The following is a 17,054-nucleotide window of genomic DNA, read 5'->3' as shown; positions in this document are numbered from 1 at the left end:
GTAAAGCATTACGCTAACTGCCATGCTGCTGTGCCACCATGTTGTGGCTACAGCTCTCGCCCCTTACTCCATTCCTGCTCTTACCTTTGGCTTCCTTCGCTTTGAGGCTAGATGCCACCTGTATCTGGTCCCTCAGCTTAAACTCCGTTTTCCTGAATGAAGTCACTGACTTAAAGTTCATGGTTAAAATTACCAGTTTAATGTGTGCTGAATAATATGGCCTTCTATATATTGGCGAGACCCGACACAGACTGGGAGACTGTTTCGCTGAACACCTATGCTCTGTCTGCCTGAGAAAGCAGGATCTCCCAGTGGCCACACATTTTAATTCCACGTCCCATTCCCATTCTGACATGTCTATCCACGGCCTCCTCTACTGTAAAGATGAAGCCACACTCAGGTTGCAGGTTATTCCGTCTGGGTAGCCTCCAACCTGACGGCATGAACATTGACTTCTCTAACTCCCGTTAATGTCCCTCCTCCCCTTCTTACCCATCCCTTATTTATTATTATTTTTTTCCCCCTTTCTTTCTCACTCCTTTTCTCCCTCTGTCCCTCTCACTATATCTTCCTCTGGTGCTCCCCTCCCCCTTCCTTTCTCCCTAGGCCTCCCATCCCATGGTCCTCTCCCTCTTCCAGCCTGGTATTCCTTTTGCCAATCAACTTTCCAGTTCTTAGCTCCATCCCTCCCCCTCCTGTCTTCCTCTATCATTTCAGATCTCCCCCTCCCCCTCCCACTTTCAAATCTCTTACTATCTCTTCTTTCAGTTAGTCCTGACGAAGGGTCTCGGCCTGAAATGTCGACTGCATCTCTTCCTATAGATGCTGCCTGGCCTGTTGCGTTCCACCAGCATTTTGTGTGTGATGTTATTTTAATGTTTATGTTTGGGATATTTTCTTAATCAGTTTAATCTTTTCCAACTATCTTTGATCATCAGTAATACTGAGACTGGTGAGAAAGCCTCCAAGCTGCATGTGCTGTCAGGAGGTCATCAGGATGCTCCTGTGGGGGTGGGGGAGCTCATTTCCCCTTCCAGTGGCCTTGGTGCTGTTCATGGCTTGCTCCCCCTGGTGGTAACAATGCTAGCAGCGGACGAGGACCGAGCGCAACCGACATGTCTGGGCTGGTTTGGGTACCATCTGGCCCAGTGGTTTAAAAATGGGAAGTTGTTGACGGTGGGGGAGCAGTCTGTGCGGAGGAGACTTGTGTAAATGTTTGACATGTCGACTTGACTGCAAATACTCCCACCGCTGAAAAATTCGCTGTTTACTCATCCAACAACACTTCAAATTGCATATGAAATATTGATGCATATTTTCAGTAAATGAAGTCTTTGAATGTGATTAGTTTTATTTCAGAATGGTTTGCTTAGACCAGAATCATCCAGTTTATGAAATTCCATAATTGTGTAAAAGGTTAATTACAATGCTACAGAGTTCAATTCCTGGTATTTCTCAGGGGACAGGGGAAGAGCTCATGGTGTAAGAACTGAAGATATATTGGGAGATTAAGCACCCATTCATATCGAAGGAGCATTTAGAGCGAAACTTCAATAATCCGCTCTCCAGTTGTTCAGTAATCTTGATAGTTCGGCAGTCATTACTCAAGGGTGTAAGCTGGGTGTCCTGGGTGAGTCCCAGCTGTGCATTTGAGGTCAGGAATACCCCTGGGAGGGGGAGGGGGAGGGAGTCGTGAACATGAGTAGCATTTGCAACTGGAGGTGATGGCTAAGTATTTTTATTTAAACAATGAACAATAATCATAAACGAGGAAATCTGCACATGCTGGAATTTCAAGCAATGCACATAAAAGTTGCTGGTGAATGCAGCAGGCCAGGCAGCATCTCTAGGAAGAGGTACAGTTGACGTTTCGGGCCGCGGCCCTTCGTCCTGACCAGCAACTTTTATGTGTGTAACTATAATCATAAACCTATATTCCTACACAAGTAGTACATGACTTTACATTGATAGGGTTGTCTGCTCTGTACGTTCTGCGTACAATGTACCATTGCCACCCATGTGGCCTTGTTGAAAAACACACATTTAATTTGAGAGGCCTCAGGGCTCAGCCCCTCATTGGTATATTGAGAACAGGAGTGTGGATACAGTTCTTCCCCAGAAGACCCCTGTGCTGGCTGCACCAAGCCGCAGGGCATCCCTCAGGATGTACTCCTGCAGCCTGAGCTGTGCAAACAGCAACATTTCCTCATGGACATGGTGATCTTTCAAAACAACAACATGTTTCAGGCAGACTGACCTTATGGACATGTGGTTGAGTTGGCAGATCAACACATTTCAGGCAGACTAAAGTGCACCTTTGATCTTCCAGCAACACTTGACGTGTGTCCCTATGCATTTGTGGGAACAGCCTGCAAATCAGAGTGCTAGGGGCGAAACACTGTGCAGGAATAATCTGAAGGGGTGAGCTCCTCTCACTGCCAACCAAGCAAGGTCTTGGTGCTTATCGGTGAGTTCTGATTTTTGACACATTCTGCCAAATGGTTTTAACATTCTGTTCAAGGATCCATCATGCCCGACTCCTGCAGCGATGGGTTGAATTTGTCCTACATTTCTGAACGGGATGTACCTGGGTAATTTTCTGCATTGTTGGTAACCAGTCATAATTGACTTTATTACTTACATCCTTCACACGAGGACTAAAATCTTTACGTTACATCTCTGTTCAATGTGCAATTATAGTACTCAGGTCTCCAATGATCATTCGGGCCTTTTTACATACCTTTCTTTGTAAATGTCCTGAATAGTGGGAAGTTCACATCTACAGATGCGCTGGGCTGTCTGCACCACTCTCTGCAGAGTCCTGCGATTGAGGGAGGTACAGTTTCCATACCACGCAGTAATGCAGCCAGTCAGGATGCTCTCACTCGTGCCCCTATAGAAAGTACTTAGAATTTTGGGGGCCATACCAAACTTCTTCAACCATCTGAGGTGAAAGAGGCGCTGTTGTGCCTTTTTCACCACAGAGCTGGTATGTACTGACCACGTGAGATCCTTGGTGATGTTTATGCTGAGGAATTTAAAGCTGTTCACCTTCTCAACCCCATTTCCATTGATGTCTATAGGGGTTAGCCTATCTCCATTCCTCCTGTAGACCACAACCACCTCCTTCGTTTTTGTGACATTGAGGGAGAGGTTGTTTTCTTGACACCACTGTGTCAGGGTGATGACTTCCTCTCTGTAGGCTGCCTCATTATTATTTGAGATTAGGCCTTGTCAGCAAATTTGATTAGCAGATTGGAGCTATGGATGGTGACACAGTCATGGGTATACTGAGAATAAAGGAGGGGGGCTTAGTACACAACCCTGAGGAGCACCTGTGTTGAGGGTCAGAGGGGTAGAGGTGAGGGAGCCCACTCTTACCACCTGCCGGTGATCTGACAGGAAGAACAGGATCCAGCTCCACAAGGCAAGGTGAAGGCCGAGGTCTCTGAGCTTCTTGTCGAGCCTGGAGGGAAATCTGGCGGGAGCAACAGATGTTGGGGAATGATGAGGGTGGAGCAGTGTGGGAGGGGCATGGGACAGGTAACAGAGTAGGAGTGCCAGGAACCGGGGTTGGCACAGGTGAAGACACACTCAGCCCTGAGAAATGACAGAGCAGACTTGATGTGTCCCATTGTGCCTCTATATCTTGTTGTTGTTGTTGAGTCCCCGTCGACTCATGGCGACCCTGTGGATAGTATAGTTGTCTATTGGGTGCACATTATGGATAGTCTAGTGTCCATAGGGACTGCACGATTGATAGTGTAGTTGTCCGTAGGGTTTTCTTGACAAGATACGGAAGTAGATTGCCAAGCCTTTCTGACCACTCAGAAACTGCTGCTGCCCAGGTTGGGAACTCAGGCCCAACACCCTCTAAGTCCTGTGCTGATGCCACTACACCACTGGCCAACTCCAGATCTTATGGTCTTTAAACTTGTCAGTCATCAACTGATTTTGTTATGAATCTCAAAACAGCAGCACAGTGGAAAAATTGAGGCAGCCCAGTAACGTCATAGCACAATGCTTTACAGTACAGGCAATGCAGGGTTAATTCCCGCCGCTGCCTGGTAAGGAGGTTGTACGTTCTCCCTGTGACCGTGGTGTTTTCCTCCCAGTGCTCGGGTTTCCTCCCACAATCCAAAGATGTACCTACCAGTTGATAGGTTGATTGGTTATTGTAAATTGTTCTGTGATTAGGCTGTGGGGGGTGGGGGAGGAGGTTGCTGGGCTGAAATATGAAGGAAAACATGCAATCCATATATTAATGTATAGGGTTTCCATAACTAGCAGAGACAAGAGGAATGAACAATATGCCGAAGGGCTACAAGATGAATAAGTTTTCGTGCGGTGCTGAATGGTGGCATGGAAGGGCAAGGTCTCCAGAAAAGAGAGGGTGTGAATTTTGAAAGCTACAATTACAGACAGGAGGGAGTACCGTTCCCTGTACAGATCTGGTCACCTCACTGTGGCAGTAAAGGTGAAAGTGTGGAAGAAGTCTGCGAAGAAATTACAAGGCCTGCTGAATTGGAGTATTGAGCTGAGATTCCCAACAATATTATGTAGATCAGGAATTCACTGCCTGGAAGGTGGGTTAGACAGAAACCTCATCACAGTCACAAGATAGCTGGGGACCACCTGATGGGCTGTTACATACAAGGACTGTCAGTTGGGAAGTCAGGGTAGCCTAAACAGCTAACATTTGGCCAGCATTGACACAATGGGCCAAATGGCCTCTTCCTGTGCCATAAATGTCTATGATTTTGTGCTTTTAAAAAAAAATTCAGCAGAATGTCTCGTAGTAATTCACAATTTCTGTTTGACACAAAAGTGTTAGACATCTCTCTTGCTTTTTAAAAATATGTATGGTTTCCTAAGGCAGCTTTCCCAAGCAGCTTTACTTGGTTTTACAGAATTCATGCATTAAAGCTTCCTAAAGCTATTCTGAAAGGTTAACTATTTTTAAGTTTAAGGCTTTTTATAAGTTGAATTTCAACATGAGCAAATATTATTGAAAACTTTGCTGGTTATATTTGATAAACACAAATTCTGTAGATGCTGGAAATCCAAATCAACACTCACAAGACGCTGGAGGAGCTCAGCAGGCCAGGCGGCACCTACGGAAATGAGTAAACTGTTGGTGCTTCGGGCCGAGACCCCTCTTCAGGAAGAGGGAAGGCGCCAAAATAAAAGGTGGAGAGGAGGGAAGGAGGATAGCTAGAAGTTGATAGGTGAAGCCAGGTAGGTACATCTGGCTTCATCTGTATTTCCGGAGCAAACATGCAGATATCTTGAGTGAATGCAGACACTGACTCATTCAGAAATTATGGTGCGTCACCTTGCACTGTTGATCTTGTCTTTTGTGACAGTGTTCCAGTCTATTTGGTTGTGACCCAAAGCATTTCTCTTCTGTCACAGGAAGTGAGAAGAAACATTGTAGAATGGAAAGACACTAAATGGCTTTTGCGTTTGATTTACAATTAGAGAAGTGAGTTATTCTGAGGCACTCTGTTGGTCAGGATCAACCATGGATGCGGCATCCCAGCTGACTACGTGATACGCAAGCCAGTACAGAAGACAGGGCAGTGCGATGTGGAGAGCAAGCTGTTGCCCATGAAGCATGCTGCCCCTCTCCACGCAGCTGATGAATCCAAAGGAACGGCAGAGACCCATACAGTTTGGTACCAGCAGCATCACAGAAGTTGCCAGACAGCATTAAACTCAACAAAGGACTGCGTTAGGGACTTTTCCTTGGGGTTTTCTCTCAAAGCCTTCCCCATCAGCGGGTACAGCCGCAAGGCAGTAGAGATTTGAGATCAGGGTTTTCCTTCTCCTGGATGAGCTGCCAACCATGGCTACACACCCAAAATGCTGTAGGAACTCAGCAGGCCAGGCAGCATCACCAGCCATGGCTGATGAGCCCCAGCTACCCGAAGTGACTGGTTTGAAGATGCCAGTAACCCACCTTTGCCCCTCCTTCTGTCAGTAGAAACGGTTCTGCTGGGTTTAGTAGCTAAGCCACATGTGAAGGCCAGGAGCATTGGTTGTCAGAGGCTATTTGAGATGCATGCCATTGGGAGCATTTAATAGATAGCAGTAGCCTATCCCCATTACCACCCCTGGCTATGACAAACTTAAGGAACCAGAGAGTTAATATTTTCCTAAAAACATTGCTGTCATATAGCTGGGTGGGACTGTACTCACAAACAATGGCTTCTTATTGCCATCAATTTTTCTGGCAAGTGTGTTGTGGATGTTGAGCCAAATAAGGAATCTTGGCACCCTAGCTGACTCATTGATGATCTAATCACACATCTGCACCTTTTCTGACCACATACTTTCACCATCTCAACATTTCCTGCCTCTGCACCTGTTTCAGCAGCTTAGCTGGTGAAAACCTCATCTGTAACTTTTTAACCTCCAGGTTTACCTATCCCATCTCCCTCACCGAAATGAAATGAAGTTATCGACTTCCGAATATCTTGGCTTGCTCATTCTACCATTCTTAACCTTACGATTATCCAGGATCTGATGTGCGTCAGTTCCCAGCTGGGCTTGTTGACTGTACCGTGTCACATCAGTTGTGAGAATGTGACAGGTGCACCTACAGCCGTGTGATCGCGCAGTGAATCGATTGGACCGCCCACGTGTGGAGCGCTCTCTCTTTTCACGTGGGCTTTCAAGTCTCAGCAGGCCAGGTTCATAGCTCCCACATTGTAAAGATGCCCAGCATATACCGTTACTAACATGACTCAGTCAAAATATTTCAGCTCACTGCTGCGTTGTTGTTCTTGCACGGCACGTGCATAACAATAATCCCTGTTCTCATATCATGCTCGATTTCATCTCATAACCTCTGCACTCTTCAGAAGTGGGACTCCCTGGCTCCTCTGTGTCTCCCATTTCTGATTCCTTGAGTGCCTCCGATCTTAAACTTACCACTAAAACATGATTCTCACATTTCCATTTCTTATTTGCATTATATCCGCTCTTACCACTGTAGTGTAATCATCCTTAAAGTGAGGTGGGATGGTAACCTGATGTTATTACAGTGCCGGTGACCCAGGCTCCACCACAATCGGTAAGGGATTTGTTCATTCTCCGTGTGACTGCATGTGTTTCCTCTGGGTGATCCACTTTTCTCCCACACTCCAGAGAAATATGGGTTCATAGGTTATTTGGGCAGCATGGGTTTGATACCCTGCTGTATCTCTAAATAAAAATAAATCTTCCCTGTCCACCTTACAGCTTGCTATAATTAATTCCAAGCCTTGTGGCCGTGACTGAGCAGTAACTAAAGTGACATTTCACCCAAGTTGAAGTGGTATCTGCAGTCCTTTCATATTCTTCCTTGTATGTTGGGCACACTTCTAAACCTGTTTTTTTTTCCATCAATGATTTACTTTTTAACGTTTCTGGATAATTACTTCGAGGGGGTAGGATAGCACAGTGGGGAAGTCCCAGGGCCAGCAGTCAGAATTCTGGAATTCTGATTCTGTGTTGCAAATTCCATTCCCACCAGTGCAGTGAGAGAATTTAAATTCAGGTAATTAAATACATCAGGAACTCAGCCAGTTTCAGTAACCTTGAAAACATCCAAAGCTACCAGAGTGGAAAACAGTTGTATTTGTTCACCTCCATCTGCCATTCTTGCCTGGCCTGTTCTGGACGTGATCCTTAGTTGACTCCGCAGATTATGGTCACTTAGGAATGAACAATAAATCACAGCATAGCCAACGATGGCCACATCTTATGATAAACACAGTACTGTGCAAATATCTTGGGCATCTAAGCTACATATATACAGTATGCGCCTAAGACGTTTGCACAGTGCTGCAGTAATTTTATGTATTGCACTGTACTGCTGCAAAACAAAAACATTCATGACATACGTGAGTGATGATAAACCTAAATCTGATATCGGTCTCTACTGGGGACTGGGAGTGGGAAGGGAATCATGGTTGGGAAAACAGGGAGGGAGAGGGAAGGGAACTAGTAGTACCAGAAAGACGTTCTATAATGATCAATAAACCAATTGTTTGTAATCAAATGACCTTGCCTGGTGTTTTGGGGATAGGTGTGTCTGTACCTGCACCATCCCCAACCCATTCTCTGTCAGCTGTCCCGTACCCCTTCCACAGTGCACCACCCTCGCCAGTCCCGACATCCTTTGCTTCTGCCAGATTTATAAACCTGCTCCCTGCTCCATGTTGACAAATACAGTGCCGTGCAAAAGTCTTAGGCACTATAGCGCTATATATATATACACACCTAAGACTCATGCACAATACTGTAAATATGGAATTAAGGAGTTAATTTTTTCTTTTACCTCTAGCTCAAAAAGCACAATTTCCAACTTCATTCTCTTCTTTTTCATGTATTTTTGGGCTCTTATTTATATCACCTTTTCAGCTCAGAGTTCTGTGATTTCAAGTCTAAGATCCTTTAATCCTTCCAATTTATCTTTCCTGCTTTACTGTTGATCACAGCTGGTTCAGTTTGAGACTAGCCTAATGTATGGTTTATACCTCTCCTAGTACTAGTGTCTGGGTGGCAGACACGTCCCTACTGAAGGAGGTGTAAGGCACTCCTTTCCACCAGCCAGCAGGTCACCCTTGGGCAAGGTGTAGCACTTGCTTAGTCCATTGATCAGGGTCACGTGAAGCCATGGAAGCAGATGGTGGATGGTCGTATGAGCAGCTGGTGCAGATCACAAGTCCTGGTTATGCAACCACTGACGCCAGGCAGACGATCTCTGAAGAATATTGATAATGGCTGGAGTCACCTGTTGTAAAGACACTGTTCAGAAGAAGGCAATGGCAAACCAGTTCTCTGGAAAAATTTGGCAAGAACAATCATGGTGACGGGACCATGATCACCCACATCATACAAGGTTCAGTATTCGTGCCAGAGGCCACTGAAGTGGAACTTCTCCTTCCCATACCAGTCCATCCCCAAATATTTACATCCCTTTTATGTTTACTAAATTAATATAATGTTAAGAGAGCAGACTGAGTAAAATAATTTCAAGGAATTGCTCTTTCATAGAAGAGTTTTTTGTGAAGAAACATATTATCAAACAGGTTTGTGAAGGAAAGATTGCCTCAAAAGAGGAGTTAGCATAGCAGAACTACTTCATGTCTTACTATTTGTCATACACTTTGTCATTTCTCTTTGTTTGGACACAATGAACTCATCTGTGTGGATGTTGGCACTATTCTTGGAAAAAGCATAAGTGTATTTTGTAGTTGTGACAATGCAGAGGGATCATGGTAGAATCATCGGGCCGTTTGGAAGTGCTCTTGTGCATTTAAACGAAGGTCAGAAAATTAGTTCCCAGTTTAAAATTAAAATTGTGTCTGGTGCTCCTGATGTGGCCTCCCCTACATTGGTGAGACCGGTCATAAACTGGGGGGACTGCTTCATCGAGCACTGCTGCACCATCGGCCTCAAGCAGGACTTCCCGGTTGCCAAGTGTTTTAATTCCGAATCTGTTTCCCATTCCTACGTGTCAGTCCATAGCCCCAACTTGTGCCAAGACCAGACCACTCTCAGTTTGGAGGAACAATACCTTATATTCTATCTGGGTAGCCTCTAACCTGATGGCATGAATATCGATTTCTCCTTCCAGTAAACAAATTCCCCCCCAGCCCCCCAGCCTTCTCTATTTCCAACTCTAACCTTTTACCTCTTCTCCCCGCCTATTACTTCCCCTGGGTTGCCACCTCCTTTTCTTTCCCCTATGGTCCACTCTCCTCTCCTATCAGATTCCTTCTTCTCAACCTTTCCCATCCACCTGGCTTCACCTATCATTTTCCAGCTAGCTTCCTTCTCCTCCCCCCACCTTTTTATTCTGGCATCTTCCCCCTTTCCTTCTCAACTCTGAAGAATAGTCTCGGCCTGAAACATTGACTATTGATTCATTTCCATAGATGCTGCCTGACTTGCTGAGTTCCTCTAGCATTTTGTGTGTGTTGCTTAAAATTTATTAGTTATTCTGATAGGACTTTGAAGAGAGTGATGTCAGTGTAGTTTAATAAAGGAAAGGAAAGTAATTAACTCCTTGTGCATTATTTCTACTCTATAAATTATGGAGATCCAGAAGTTACACTTGCATGTTATACGGGGTAGAATTTGGTAGGTTGAAAGTTAACTACTTTCTTGGGAAATACTAGACTTTATTTGGGGAATGCTGATATATTGCTTGAAGAGAGAATTGTAGCTATTTCAGGGACAAAGATAAATGTGCTAGAGAGAAACCTCCATTTATATTTTTCTAATTTTCTGGCATTTTATGAATTTAATTTTCACTTTTTCTCCAATGTTTCAAAGTGTCACTTAAAAGCAAAACAAATGCGTATGCTGGAATTACTCAATCGATTTGACCCCCTGAATCTTCCCAGCATTTTTTTTCAGTGTGGTATGTCTCCATCAACCTGTACAACTATGCAGAACAAGTGAATGGAACAGCATGTCTTCCCACATTGATTACTTGATGTACCAATATATTACTCAAGTGAACCATAAAATAATTTCATTCTGCCTTTCTTATTCTTTGTAGGAATATCCAACACTTGGACAGCTGATAGAAAAGCTCGTCGAAAATGATATCCTGTTAATATTTGCTGTGACGCATGAGCAGTTGAGTATATACAAGGTAATTCTCTTCTCCATTGTATCTGAAACAAATTCAACACCATCAGAATCAGGTTTAATATCACTGGCGTATGTTGTGAAATTTGTTAACTTTGTGGTAGCAGTACTATGCAATACATAATAATAGAGAAAAACACTGAATTACAATATGAATATATATATTAAATAGTTAAATTAAATGAGTAGTGCAAACAAAAGAAATTTTTAAAAAAGTTATGAGTTAGTGTTCATGGGTTCAATATCCATTCAGAAATCAGATGGCGGAGGGGTAGAAGCTGTTTCTGAATCATTGAGTGTGTGCCTTCAGGCTTCTGTACCTCCTTCGCAATGAGAAGAGGGCATGCCCCGGTTGGTGGGATCCGTACTGATGGACGCTGCCTTTTTGACACATCGCTCCTTGAAGAAGACTTGGATACAACAGGGGCTGGTGCCCACGATGGAGTTTACTAAGATTACAATTCTCTACATCTTACTTTGATCCTGTGCAGTAGCCCCCCTTCCCCCAATACCAGACGGCGATGCAGATAGAATGCTCCCCGTGGTATATCTGTTGAAGTTTTCGAGTGTTTTTGGTGATATACCAAATCTCCTCAAACTCCTAATGCAAAAAAGTGGCTGTCTTTTCATCTTTATAGTGGCATCGATGTGTTGGGGTCCAGGTTAGGTCCTCAGAGATATTGACACCCATGAACTTGAAATCGCTCATTCTTTCCTCTTCTGATCCCTCTATGAGGATTGGTATGTGTTCCCTTGTCTAACCCTTTCTGAAGTCTACAATTAGTTCTTTGGTCTTACTGACGTTGAGTGCAAGTTCCGTGATTGCTGCTATATTCAGAAATGGTTCCTTCCTGGTTGGGTCAAGAGCATGCCATTCTTAATCTGTCTGAGTATTTTGTGTCTGTGAATGTAAAGTGCTGAGTTTTCAGCATTATAGACATGAAATAATGAAGCCTATTATTGCAACTTCATCTATTCCCTTGCAGCTATTTGTTGTGGTAGCTCACTAGACTGATTCATCGCACTTTAAGCATGGACATACCATACTGCTCTCTGCCAGTTAGAGAGCATTTACTGAATGAGTCTCTGTGATAGTAAAGGGCTTTATTTAGTTTATCACATAACAAATGTTTTCTTCTTGACAACAAGCCAGAGGTTGCCTTTCAAACACAGGTCAAAGCAGTAGCATTTACAAGCTTTTGACTGAAATTAAAATCTCTGCTGAGCACCTCGAATTTTCCATCTGAAAATGTCTGCCCTTAATGAATGACTTGCAAGTTTCAACTTGTCAAATTCAACACAGCTTGCTTTTCATTTACTTGCTCCTTGGGAGGAAATTGACTAGCTTTTGACTTCTTTTCTCACCATTCACAGCTGCTGGAATGCCTCATGAAAGCTGAGCATTTAGTGTACTTTGTTGTCTGAATTTTACTCTGTCAAAAGGTTCTTTAAGAAACCAGCCTCTTTGTTAGGTGTGGGAAGAGCTGTGCATCTACTCCAAGCCTGTGAATTTTTTATAGGAATCGCTTGTCTGTTGCTGTCCAAGATGGAGCTACTTCCTTTTCCCAATGTCTGCCTAACACTCCTACTCCTGCAAGCACTTTATTCCTCTTCTCTACACATCACAGAAGTATTCTCAGAGCCTACAGTGACATTTCTTATAAAAATTGCATTTCTATGCTTCTCTCTATTGCAGCCCCCTGCCCATTGATGCCAAGGTGTGGATTGTAGTCCCCTTTGAGTTCACCAATACTTTTTATATAATTAGCATAAATTTTATCTTGAGGAAATTGAAAGACTTGTATGTTCCCACATCATTCCATATTACAAAAAAAATATGTGGCTGGGCATTTCATCACGGTTTATGGTGGGGCATTTCAATCTCACTAATTAATTTAGAAAAATAAATTTGTAACATAGACTTTATAAATGTTAAGGTACATTTTCCACAATCTGTACCCAAACAGGCTGAGTTGCTTGGATGCTGTGAAAATTTAATGGATGGAGCATCTTTCTGTAAAGCAACTGATCTATATTTTCAACATCCATTGTGTTTCCTTGTTATGACTTCATGTTCCTAAAGCAATGTTAATAAAATCGTGAACATGACTTCTGCATGTTCCATAAAACAATTTCTTAAGGTCGTCCAGCTATAAGAATATTCTTTGTTTTATGCTCCACTGGAATCAGTTAATCTAGTAGCAACCAGTCCTAAGGAGTGTTTCTGCATTAGACGGTACATTTGACTCATAAGACCAGAAATATTCAAATGTGAAATGTTATTCTTCATTAGGCAGGGGTTGGTTCCTAACCTGAGGTCCACGGACTCCGCCGTTGATGGTAAGGGTCCATGGCATAAAAGGGGCTAGAATCCCTGGTATAAGGTGTTATTGCTCACTAGAGTTATGTATGCCTTTGATTTATTGCACAATATTGGTGAGGCATTTTAATTAGAATCAAATTTAGTTTTTAATTCTTCAAAAACAAATAGCTGTGTTTTTGAGACTAAAAATGTGAAGGTAAAACGAGATGAATTATTTAGATGAAACAAAAGCTGATATAAAAATGTGTTGTTTATTGTTGAAATCTGAGGAACACATCTTTGTGAATGACTCCTTCTCTCTGGGAAAAATCCCTTTTGGACGGAGGATTTGCACACGAGTTCACTCTTTGTTCTCAGAAAGCTGTGACAAATTGTCACCATGATTGCGTATTTCATGTGACCTTCAGACTGCTCAAGCTGTCAGAAAGCTTTTTCAGGGTTTTCACGTGTCTCTGATGGCCAAAGCTATTTGGAGACAGTAAAAATTTAAATCTTTTTAAGTTATTTATTAAAAACATTACAAAACTTGAAACAAACACGAGAAAATCTGCAGATGCCGGAAATCCAAAGTATTACAAAATGCAGAGGAACTCAGCAGGCCAGGCAGCATCCATGGAAAGGAATAAACACTCGAAGTTTCGTGCCGAGACCCTCCATGTGGACACTTCAGTGCTGATGAAGAGTCTCGACCAGAGACATTGACTGTTCACTCTTTTCCGTGGATGCTGTCTGGCGTGCTGAGTTCCTCCCGCATTCTGTGGGCGTTGCATAAAACTTGAAAACACATTTAACAGGCACAAATTTGTTGAATTAATTAAAATAAAATTTGATAAAAGTCACATACTTACCTTCACTTGCTTTTTTTACGGAAGTTTAGTGACCCATTGAAGTGTACAGGACTGCGCTATTTGTTGACATAAAGCTTAGGCTAAATATGAAGTGTACCTGGCTCCTCATGTCACTGTGTTATGCGAATACACTGGGTACTGGTGAGGCCAGAAGCAGAGTGAGAGATCAGATGTGCCTGCATCTGACCTCTGACCTCTGCATTCCAGCATGTAGTCGTGGTAGTCTGGAATGTATGGAAATGTGGCTCGAATCTAATCAATAGTTTTGTACAGACCATCACGACAGTCTGAGCCATTGCTGCAGTTGGTATTTATATCTTTCATATGACACGTCCCATTTCAGTGCTTTATAATGCTTCGCTATTCACATTGCTTATATAAAACTAACCAATCATTTCCCCACAATTGTGCTGTAAACATCAGCCACATAATAATGCACACAGATATGTTAAGAGTTATATTCTCAGAATTGTTCAAATTAGAGTAATTTCTCCATGCTGTAAATCCATCGTTTTCAATGGAGAATCAATATGTAGTTTAACTTTGTAAATGTGTTCCCATTATATACTGTACTGTACAAAAGTCTTGGGAACATATATATATCTAGGGTGCCTAAGACTTTTTGCACAGTACTGTAGTAATTTTATTTATTGCACTGTACTGCTGCCGCAAAAAAAAATTCATGACATATGTGAGTGATGATAAATGTGATTCTGATATGGGTCTCAATTGTGGACTGAGCATGGGAAGGGGGCAGGGAGAGGGGAATCATGGTTGCGAAAAGGAGGGAGTGGGAGCGGGCAGCGCGAGAGAGACGTTCTGTAATGATCAATGAACCAGTGTTTGGAACCGGATAACCTGGCTTGGTGTCTCAGGGATGGGCGTGTCTATACCCATGCCACTCCCCTGCCCCTGGCATTCCTTCAGTGCCACCTGTCCCACACCCCTCCCACAGCACACAACCCTCACCATTCCCAACATCCTTAGCAAACTCTGTCTCTGCGCCACGTTGGTAAATGCAGTACTGTGCAAAATTCTTGGGCACCGTAGCTATATATATGTGCTGAAGACCTGCACAGTACTGTATTTTGTCTCCTTAACAATCAGAGGAAAGATAGGGAGTTTTTAAGCAATGTTTTACTGTAGATTTATTATGCAGTCTTGATAGTTAGCTTTTCACACTTACCAGTTCATTGTGTGCTGATTTAATTTAAGTGTTGTTTGGCTAACATTGCACTGCACCTGACCTTGAATTAATAGTGGAAGGTTAAAATTCAAAGTTTATTTTCAACGACATATATGTCACCATATACAGCCCCAACATTATTTTCTTGTGAGCATACTGCCGCGACACACACCCATCTGCGACAGCTTCCGAGGTTTAGGTGCTCTAACTCCCTGGAGTATGGATAGCTGGCGTGCCCCTTTTAAAGATTCAGGACAGTCCTGCTGATAGGCAATCATGTTTTGGGTGCCAAGGGCTGAGCATTTAAGGAGCACCCGAACTGAGGTTTGGTGCTCAATTGTAACCCTACTCGTGATTTCGTCTAGTGTTTGATTTATGCTCAGTTTCTTGATCCGGTTTGAAGCCATGTCTCAATCCCAGCCTTGGACACTCCAGCATTTGGGTCCAAACCATTTTCGTCAGGGACTGTCGTCACACATACTCAATAAATCTATAGAATAATAACCATAACAGAATCAATAAAGACTGCCTAACTAGGGTGTTCAACCAGAGTGTAGAAGACTCCAAACTGGCAAATACTAAAAGAATGAAATAACAACAAATATAGAGAACGTGAGATGAAGAGTCCTTGAAAGTGAGTCCATAGTTTGTGGGAACATTTCAATGATGGGGCAATTGCAGCTGAGTGAAGTTATCCCTTCTGGTTCAAGACCCTGATGGTTGAGGAGTAATAACTGTCCATGAAGCTGGTGGTGTGAGTCCTGAAGCTCCTATACCTTCTTCCTGATAGCAACACCAAGAAGCAAGCATTAACTGCTTCTTCCTGGTGATTTTCAAAGCAATGATAAGCTACTAACCATTTTAAGGCTGACAGGATTATGCTTCTCCAATTGCATAAATACAGTTTGGGAAATGATGCAACAATACATAAGTTTAATCACAACATTAAATCCTAATTAGTATGAACAGATGGAAAACACCTGCAAGATAGTAACACATTTCAAACCAAAGGAAATATCAAAGAACTCATCAATCTCACAGAGAAAAGAATTATTCTTTCCCCAATGGTGTCTGAAATTTTGTCATAATGATTACTTTTTTTTGAAGGTTTCTAGCTATTTTTGAAAATAAAGTCTTATTATTCAACAATGTATCTTACCAATGCACACTACTATTTAAAAAATAAACACACATTCTCATTATTTCCTCATAGAATTATGCCAAACTTATACCGGGTGCAACAGTGGAGACTCTCGCAAGTGATTCTAGAAATATCCTTCAGTTGATAATTAAAGCATATAAGGTAAGTGCTTGTATTTTCAGCAATTCCCATACAAGCCAAATGTCCATAGTGTTCAGTGAAAGCATTTATTTCTTAATGAAATTCTTCATAGATATTGAGGTTTGATGTTAAATCTGACATCAGCCTTGGAATACAGGTATGACTATTGACTACGTCCTCTGGGAAGTATGCCCAATGTCCATGGCAGCAGATGGATGATGTTTAGATTTTTATAACATGGTGGGAGTGAAGAGCTAATCAACTGGAAGGTGAAAAATTTTGATCAACGGGGAACTACTACAGATCAAGCAGGGAAATGATCCCTATCGTAAAATAATCATCAGAAGCATAGATAAGAGGAGCCTGAGATTGAAATGATTTGCTTATCACAGGGACAAGAGGGAGAGGAGGTGCAAGGTTTTTTTTGTGTATCCATTACTTGCTCACAATTAAATGTTACAATTGTTATCTGAACTTTCCCTTGCTGTTAGCTTTTGTTTGCAGCTCTGGCATTGGTCATCATTGGTTTAATTTTCAAAATCAGGTTTAAAATCATTGGCATATGTCGCAAAATTTGTTAACTTTGTGGCGACAGTACAACGCAATACATTATACGTTCTGGATGATGGGGGTCCTTAATGATGGATGCTGTCTTTTTGAGGCATGGCTCTTTAAGATGTTTCGGATACTATAGAGGATATGATGGAGCTGAGTAAGTTTACAAATCTCTGCAGTTTACTTAGCTCCTATGCAGTAGCCCACCCC

At 42.6% G+C, this 17,054-nt stretch overlaps 1 protein-coding gene across 2 annotated transcripts in view; it reads left to right on the top strand.

Annotated features, from left to right (window-relative positions):
* Positions 1–17,054, top strand: part of itgb6 (integrin, beta 6) — a 67,097-nt gene that overhangs the window by 7,848 nt on the left and 42,195 nt on the right. For both annotated transcript variants that reach the window (XM_063052316.1, XM_063052315.1), the window contains exons 7-8: positions 10,559–10,654; positions 16,221–16,310. In XM_063052316.1, coding sequence (XP_062908386.1) covers positions 10,559–10,654; positions 16,221–16,310 — 186 coding nt within the window. The remainder of the gene's footprint in view (positions 1–10,558; positions 10,655–16,220; positions 16,311–17,054) is intronic.

Source organism: Mobula hypostoma, chromosome 6, assembly GCF_963921235.1.
Source record: "Mobula hypostoma chromosome 6, sMobHyp1.1, whole genome shotgun sequence".
Classification (NCBI taxonomy): Eukaryota; Metazoa; Chordata; class Chondrichthyes; order Myliobatiformes; family Myliobatidae; genus Mobula; species Mobula hypostoma.
The sequence above is the reverse complement of the archived record's forward strand: the minus strand, read 5'-3'. Positions and strand labels throughout refer to the sequence as shown.